We start from the raw sequence: 8,894 nt of genomic DNA on the forward strand, positions 1-8,894 counted from the left end.
GTTGATATTGATATTGATATTGATATACACATTGATTTGACTTGATGAATGTTCAATAGGGATGGGATGATCTGCTTATGTCTCGATTAGATTTGATACACGATACGGGGTTCGATACAACCAGGATACGATGTGATAAATAAAAGTTCAGTGACAGCAAAGTCTGACTGTGCAGAATTATGTTTTATTTCTGAGACATTTCTGTGAATATAAACAATTTAAAAATGTCATTACAAAGTGTAAATAGTATAATTTCAATGGAGAGCTTGTGAAACTGTGATGGTCAAGCGTCTCTCTGTAGTAATTTGTGATTACTACAGCAGAATAACATGGAGCTAATATCATAATTCATTTTTCTGACCCACGAGACGTATTGTCACATTTTTGTATTGCGATATATTGAATTTCGATATATGGTCCCATCCCTCATGTCCAACATGGATTGCTTCTAGGCCACTGATTTAAAGTGTTGAAACTAAGTACAATGTAAATCTCTCCATCTTCCCTTCCACCTCCAGCGGTGCGAAACGACAGAACGAAGAGGAAGAAGGAGGAGAAGAGGCTGGAGGTGGTGGAGAGCTACGTCCTGTCGGCAGACACCGAGGAGATGATTGAACGAGTTCGTCGAGCTCATCAGGACACGTTCCCCTCGCTCTGTCAGCTGGGGAAATACACCACGGTACTCCTCCACTATATAATAAGAATAACGCTTATTTACCTTTTGTTTTTGTTTTTTTGCCTTTATAGAGTGCAGATTCTTTTTGATCTTCTGTGCTCTGAGTTTTTGAATTTTTTTTTTTGGACTTGGCAAAAAGAGCGCACACATTTTCACTTACCTATCAGAATAAACAGTTTACCCATTTTGTAGACTGATATACATATTTAGGATATAAAATATACATATACAGATTTTGTATACATCATAGTAAGAAGTATGAAATTGATTTAAGTGTCATTTCTGAGAGTATGGTTGATTTTTGTTTATATTAATGGTTGTTTGCCTTATGAAGGTTGTAGTTTACCCACCATGATATTTACCATGTGTTTCTGTATCCCTTTCTTTCTATTTAATGAATGAATGAATTAATGAATGGATCAATCAATCAATCAATCAATCATTATTTATTTGTGCAGCACATTTCACACATGGAATGCAATTCAAAATGCTTTATAGCAAACAGTACAAGATGTGAAAAGAGGCAGAAAAACAAAATAAATTGAAACAAGAAATAAAAATAAATAAAAATAAATAAATAAATATATAAAATAGTCTGCAAATTGAAGATAAACACTGTTATGTTATTCTGAATCCTTTTCAGGTGAAGCTTTTGATGTTTAAAAATTAAAAATAGCTTAGGTAAAGGCAACGCTAAAAAAGGTGTTTTCTTAAGCTTTCTTAAAAAAACAAACAATAACAAAACATGTCCTGTTTCCCTCTGTCCCCCCTCAGAGCAACAGTGCAGAGCATCGGGTCGCTCTAGACGTCAGTCTGTGGGACAAGTTCAGCGAACTTTCCACCAAGTGCATCATCAAGACGGTGGAGTTCGCCAAGCAGCTGCCGGGCTTCACTACGCTAACCATCGCTGACCAGATCACCCTGCTCAAATCTGCCTGCCTCGACATACTGGTGAGTTTATTACTTTAGTCACAGACACACACACACACACACACTCAGACGGGTGAATCAAACAACTGCTATCTGCTATCTTACTATCTGTGTGTGCATGTGCTCACATCAAATTTAGGCTTTTATTTTTACATGAAAGCGAAAGGGGAGGAGACACAAGATGGATGGAAAGTGGCTCCTTTGGAAAGTCACTGTGCCTGACTGTCTTTTTAGACAGAGCGGATTGCTTTCTAAAGCTGAGAAAGGTCCAGCTGTTTAGAGGAGCGCCCATGAAGAAGAAGACTTCTTCTTCTGTGAGCTGACCAATCGTAAGGAAGTAGAGGCAGACAGAGAGTTAAGGATAATAACAGCAACCAGAATGAAAATGGAGGAGGTAGCGATAGAAAACAAAAAGTTGCTTCCCTGGTCATAAAGAGTCAGTATGGAGCACATTGATGAGGGAGGTGTGGGAGTTTCTGGTCAGCGTCTGAGAATTGGCCCTAAATACTGTTTGCTGATAGTGGCATTTATTTGCAGCTTGTCGTTATGGAAACAAAGTGAGCGCTCCACAACCCGCTTTTTTAAATTCCCAGCACAAAACTTGATTGAAGCAGCTTTTTTTTCCAACGGACAAGTGGAACACTGTCAGCGCACCTTTAAAAGCGTAAATATTTTTTTTTCTCAAATTTTCTCCACGCTCTCCTCTCCTCTCCCTCCTCATCCCTTCCTCTCCTCTGCCTCCCTGACTCTCTTCCATCAACTCCTCCCTTCTTTCCTAACCCTCTCTCTTCCTTCCCTCTCTCCCTCCTAACCTCCCCTCCCTCTCCTTCGGTCACTAATCCTGTCCCTCTCTCTCCCTCTCCCCCATCTCTCCCTCCCTACTTATATTCTTGTACAGCTCACTGAGCATGGCACTAAGATTCCCCGGGTTAGGAGCTCAACTCCCACTGGGGCCTCCATTGCTAAAAATGTATGCACTCATGGTAGCGTGAGGCACTTTGGATAAAATGTGTCGACCAAAGGCCACAATATACTTTCTGCTCAGAAAAAAAAGGTCATGTTTGCTGAAAAAAAACACAGCACCGTAGTGGCTTCTGACTCCAGAGTGTGCACAGGCTTACTGAACTAGTCCAGTTCTTCACACACCAGCCTCCGTCCGCAATTGGTCTGAAAATCAAATGATTGGTTGTGCTGCCTTGTGGAAACACCATTTCCTTACATTTCTTTAATTGTCAATAATTTACATCTCTAATTTAAGACTACTTTAACTGTCTTTGTTTACATCTCCGTGCTAACATCTCACAATCAACTCAAGCCTTGCTGAGCTTATTAGAGGATATTTGCATCTTTATGACCAATCAAACGGCTTCTGAATCCTCCTTTTCAAGGTTACGTTACTTTTGTAAAAGTCATGCGCCCCCCCCCCCCCTGACGTAAAGTGTAAATAAAAAAAACAACACAAAGCTGCAGCAGGTGTACACAAGGCTGTATGTTGCTCCGTGTTCGACTTCCACTGTGTTTCTATTTGTTTTTCTATTCGCATATGTCATGTTCCTCTCCCCTTGGGTTCCTTCCCTTCCCCTAAACCCTACAGATCTATGCCACCCCCCTTCCTCTAACCTCCTTCCCTCTTCTTCTCTCCTCTGTATCCCCTCTCTCCCCTGTGTTTTATAGCAGTGAATCTCAACCTTTTTCATATCAAGGACCCTAAATTAGTCCACATTAGAGCCACGGACCCCATTTGATGAGATTTTGCCTCTTGGACCCAAATCTGAGAATATTTTTACTGTTAGATTTGATTTTGTCCAGAATTCCATGACTATCTGTATTGTAGGTAGAGAGATAACAGTGAAACTATGATCAAAACAGTCATTCTTCTACATTCTCTAACTGTGTTAACTTGTAAATGAAATAATGGTGAAGTTTAACAATTCATCAATTTGCTGGGGACCCCCTTGAATCCCCTCAAGGACCACTGGTGGTCCCCGGACCCCACGTTGACAACTACTGTTTTATAGTTCAATGAGCTGACTGCTGACACTTCCAGGATTAGGGGTTCCCATTTCACTGGGGAAAGATGTACGTGTACGCAGTTAAGGTGCTTTGGATGAAAAAAAAAACATCCTCTAAATGGCGTCTAAATGGCATACGTTATGTTATTTCTCTCCCCTCTCTGCCTCTTCCTCCCTCTTCCTCCAGATTCTCCGGATCTGCACCCGCTACACCCCGGACCAGGACACCATGACCTTCTCCGACGGCCTGACGCTGAACCGGACCCAGATGCACAACGCCGGGTTCGGCCCGCTCACCGACCTGGTGTTCTCCTTCGCCAACCAGCTGCTCCCGCTAGAGATGGACGACGCCGAGACGGGCTTACTGAGCGCCATCTGCCTGCTCTGTGGAGGTACTGCACCGCGCTTTCTCAGGAATGTGAGGAGAAATCGGGGAAAAAAAGGCAGAGAGGAAAACAGGAGCTAGAGTCCCTCGGCGCATTTGTGGGAATGACGTTCATTTCTCTCTGAATACGCAAAGAGGATTGTGAAAATTGTGTGAAACTTTACAACTAAGGGGAAGTGAAGATTCATAGTTAGTGTGGTAATCCGCAAGATACTGTTTGTATTTTATTTTGGCAGCATCTTTGCTGTGGTGTTTCTGCACTGCACTTCCCTGAGACCACCTGTCAATCAAACAGTGTGGGCGGAGCTTTTGATGCAGTTTGAGTGATTTCTAATGGAAACACATGTATCAGACATGTATGAGGAAACTGAACTCAGTTTTCATTTATTATTACTTTTTCAAGAATCAGATAAAGAATGAATAAAGAATACAGACAATACTATATGTTTATTATCCCTACTCTCTGTGGTTACTTCTATATGTGTAATACAGCTGGTTGCACTGGCTATGTGTCGTAATGAAGGGCGATTTGTGTGTGTGTGTGTGTGTGTGTGTGTGTGTGTGTGTGTGTGTGTGTGTGTGTGTGTGTGTGTGTGTGTGTGTGTGTGTGCAGACCGTCAGGATCTGGAGGAGTCAGATAAGGTGGATGTTCTTCAGGAGCCGTTGCTAGAAGCATTAAAGGTTTGATGTTTTACTCTCTCAGTCTTTATCTTAACCTCACGGTATTGTGAAGAGTTTTCTTCCAACATGAGACATCCGCCATTTCTAAAAACTGACACCTACTCTTACATAAAAAGTGTTACTTCTAAAATGATAGCAGGTAACTGAGGTCTTTGTTTGAAAACTGCTAACACTTTTAAAGACATTGGCATCCTCTATGTTTGATATTGAATTATGAATTTCAGGAAATTGTCACTCTAAATGTTTCTAAATGTTTTTCTAATATGGATATGTAGTGCTATGACATAACTCTTCACATACCAGAAAACCACAAAATTAGTTTTTTTAGTTGATTTAGTGTATCTTCTATATTAATTCAGCACTGGTGTGCCAACCATAACCATTACAACCGCTGTTAGAGAAAGTGAGGAATTTAGTGAGGAGTATTACTTAGCTAGATTTGGCCAAAAAACACAACAGGCATAATCCTAATGTTTGGATTCCATGTAAAATGAACCTATTATTTATAAAATCATTGTAAAGTATCCAAAGGAAACAAAAATAAATAAATGAATAAAAATGGCACTCCCACCAGTCCAAAACTAAAACAAATCTAAAAATACTCTAAAGTGCCAGTGCTGAATGAAATTAGAAATCACTATAATTACATAATACATGAAAGACAACTTTACCAAAGGAGAGTGTTCATGTGCTGTGAGGTATTTGATGCCCACCATTCATGGCCATATCAATAGTGACATATTAGTTTAGCCAACACATATTTTCTGAAATGCAGATGTACAAATACAAATTCTGCATTTCTTCATCTGTGTATGCAGATCTATGTGAGGAGGAGGAGGCCAGATAAACCCAGCATGTTCCCCAAGATGCTGATGAAGATTACTGACCTCAGGAGCATCAGTGTGAAGGGTGAGACACACACACACACTCTCTCTCTCTCTCTCTCACACACACACACACACACACAGGCTCAAAGTATCCACACATCGATGCACATGCATTTGGACACAAGTGGAGATATAAGTCATATTCATGTGGGACGGCTGGTGATTTTAATCCAGTGCAAATCTTCCATGTCTGTAATTTCTAAAGTTAAAATCCCAACGCTAATCACCCTCCATGTTTTAGTGAAGACAGAGGTCAGCTGATAATTCTAGCCCAGTGCCATTTTAACTCTGTAATTTAAGCGGTGTTTTGTTTTTGTTGCCCCATTTCCTTTTCTTCTTCCAGACGCGTAGTTTCTGTCTTCCTCCTGTCATGAAAAATAAAGGCAGGACCGGAGGAAGGTTTTGAATAAATTTTCAGCACAAACTTCAAGTTTTGCTTTGCTCAGTCAGGAAGTGACAAATTGTAAAATCTTGACCTTTTGCAGTTGTATCCGGGACACACGAAATGCAGAGGTTGGGGTTAATTCAATTAGGTTCCTACATAATGCTAGTGCGAATAAGGCTAACTCCTCTCTTTTTATACTCTCTCTCTCTCTCTCTCTGTCTCTCTCTCTCTCTTTCTCTCTCTTTCTTATCTCTCTCTCTCTCTCTCTAGGAGCAGAGCGAGTGATCACTCTGAAAATGGAGATACCCGGCTCCATGCCTCCTCTCATCCAGGAGATGCTGGAGAACTCAGAGGGACTGGAGGGGCAGGGAGCCGGGGGAGGGAAGGGAGGAGGAGGAGGAGGAGGAGGAGGAAGAGGAGGAGGAGGGGGAGGAAAGGCTGAAAGCTGTCACCCGAGTCCATCGCCCAAATCAGTTTCCTCTCCTAGCCCCAGCCCCAGCCCCGTCCCCTGCTCCCCCTCCCCCTCCCCCTCCACCTGAAGGCCTCCCTCTCTACACTCAGCACCTCCGCTCCACACAGCGCCACCCTGAGGCCACACTGTGGTACTGCAGCCAAGACGCCCAGAGAGACAGATCACACACACAAAAAACAAAAAAAACAGTCGAATTGAACTGGATTTTCAGACCAGCCGGATTGCTGAATGAAGACAAACAGAACAAACCTGGACCAGACGTTAGCCTGGATTACTGAATCACAGATGAACAGGACAGAAGTGGAGCAGAACTTCACCTGCATGGACGACTTACGACTGACTCGCCTGGGCAGGAGAACGAGAAACTAATACTCCTGTGGCTTGACTTCACTGGAAACATTTTGCATCCCCAAAATCAACCGAACTTCACGCTTGCCAGGAGAGATGCAAAGTAACTACAACATGATATACGGCAGCTGCAGATGGGAGCTGTGAGATTGAGATTGAGTGAAAGCCGGTTTGAGCTTGAACTGTGCTATGAGGACTGATTTAGGGGGGCAGAGCACTTAACTGTGATTCATGCAGGTACACCTGGATGGCCGTCTGGATGACCGTCTAAGAGAGAGGCAACTAATCCACATGAGAGGAATGACTGTGTATTAAATGTTAATAGGGCGATGGACTGAATGTATGGTGATCTGAACCAGCGTGGATGATTCAATTTCTCCTTGTAAAGTTTGCCTGCGGCTCGTACCTCTCTCTCTACTCAACCAGCAACTTTGACAGGTTACCTACCATTTTGGAGATTATTTTCGTTTAAAATAAATAACTAAATAAATCGGATTTTGGCCGGTAAGAGAGTGAAAGTGGCTGGTGCATTTTTTTGAATCTATCAGGGGAAAGTGTTTGTTTCCTGGCCTGACACCCTGCTGGAACCCAGTGCCAGAGTCAAAATGTAGCTTGAACCGGGCCGCCCAACTCCACACTTGTGACACCTTGATTACTTCCTCCTCATTGGACAGAAGCCCGCTGGCCCCTCCTCCTGTGTTCGGTACCAAGGCTAGACTGGCCAATCAGATGTGGGCCTGGAACCTAAGCCCCGCCTTGGAAGTCTGAACCTGATTATTCACGGACAGATGGACGACCTAGAGACTCAAAGATGGACAGATTGTAGAAGATGAGAGCATGATGGACATCATCAGGCCAGCATTCCCCTCTCTCTCATCATAAATTTCCTTTCTTATGAAAAGTCATGTACAGGATATGAAAGCAGTATGTGAATTATATTGTATATATGGAACAAAAAAGGCTGTGACAGCAGTTTAAGCTGTCAGAGGTAGACCGATGCAAGAGCAAAGTTATTTTCCCAAATGTACATGTGTATAATATTTCCCCATTGCAGCTGACCCTGCCAGGTTTCCTCCTTCATGCCCCTCCCACCACCGATCCCCACACTGCTTTTCCTTTCTGTCCCCACAATGAAACATCAAGGGGGAAAAAAACACAGGTTTCAATTTCCCTTCACTCGAATCAAAACTAGACAATAATGCTGTATCACTTCTTCATACACAACAAAAGTACATGTCACAAAATGTAAACATTTGTCGCTGGAAATTAATTTCTCTCTTTGGTACTGTGCAGCCAGCATCTACATAAAAATAAGGTATTTGTTTAGCTCTCAGTTGCAGGTACAACAACTCAAATGACTTCTACCTTTTACAAACTGTGAAACACGCATGGGAAATAAGATTTTATCATAATATGACATCTGCCTTGTGGTGGACGCTTCCATCCAAAGCACAGTTCGGTACCAGGAGGCCAAACATTCCTCACCTGAGCCGTTGCGGTATACAGCTATGCAGAACCACGATTCAATGGATGGCATGAAGGAATCCCTCGAACGTCTCCAATGACAACAGGTGTCGCAGAAATGTGTGTAGCAATACACAGGCGATGTTTTATCTTTATACTCTGCACCGCTTACTGCCATAATCTGTTCACACAGTGCCACTGCCTCACTAAAATATCGCTGCTGTCAGGTAAAAAAAAAAAAAAAAATCTTGTAACTCAGTGTTGTTCTTTTTAATTTATGTGATGAGTGAAGGCTCAAGGAACCTGTTAGAAATCATTGGATAATACAGGAGGGTCAATAAAGAAATACAAATTTTCTTCTTAATTGCTGAAATAAACATGCTCTTTGATGATACACTCAGTGATTTACTGCATTTATTTTGATTTTCCCATGTTACAGAATAAAATTCAAACTGCCCAACAATCTCAGTTCATAAGACAGAGACACTGACATTGCAGAGCTATATACCAACATGTATTTCCTATCCCAAATCCACCATCCTACATTATGTTTATTTTAAAATATCCTGACTAGGTGTTCTGAACCCCAGGTCACCAGTTACTATAGTGGAAATAAATATATTGATAGAATTTATTACACATGCCTTACCTTGT

The 8,894-nt window shown here is 42.1% G+C and overlaps 1 protein-coding gene across 1 annotated transcript; it reads left to right on the forward strand.

Annotated features, from left to right (window-relative positions):
- Positions 1-518: 518 nt before the first annotated feature.
- On the forward strand, positions 519-8,633 carry LOC139662397 (retinoic acid receptor alpha-B-like; the record flags this gene model as incomplete). Its single annotated transcript, XM_071541079.1, has 6 exons — positions 519-679; positions 1,451-1,627; positions 3,806-4,010; positions 4,617-4,684; positions 5,503-5,593; positions 6,227-8,633. Coding segments are annotated over 6 exons (971 nt in total), but the record flags the coding sequence as incomplete, so codon positions are not given.
- Between the last annotated feature and the right edge of the window lie 261 nt (positions 8,634-8,894).

The sequence above is a fragment of the Centroberyx affinis genome, unplaced genomic scaffold (assembly GCF_046629955.1).
Source record: "Centroberyx affinis isolate AG114_WGS23_722 - 3 ecotype Tasmania unplaced genomic scaffold, CSIRO-AGI_Caff_v1 ptg003780l_1, whole genome shotgun sequence".
Lineage (NCBI taxonomy): Eukaryota > Metazoa > Chordata > Actinopteri > Beryciformes > Berycidae > Centroberyx > Centroberyx affinis.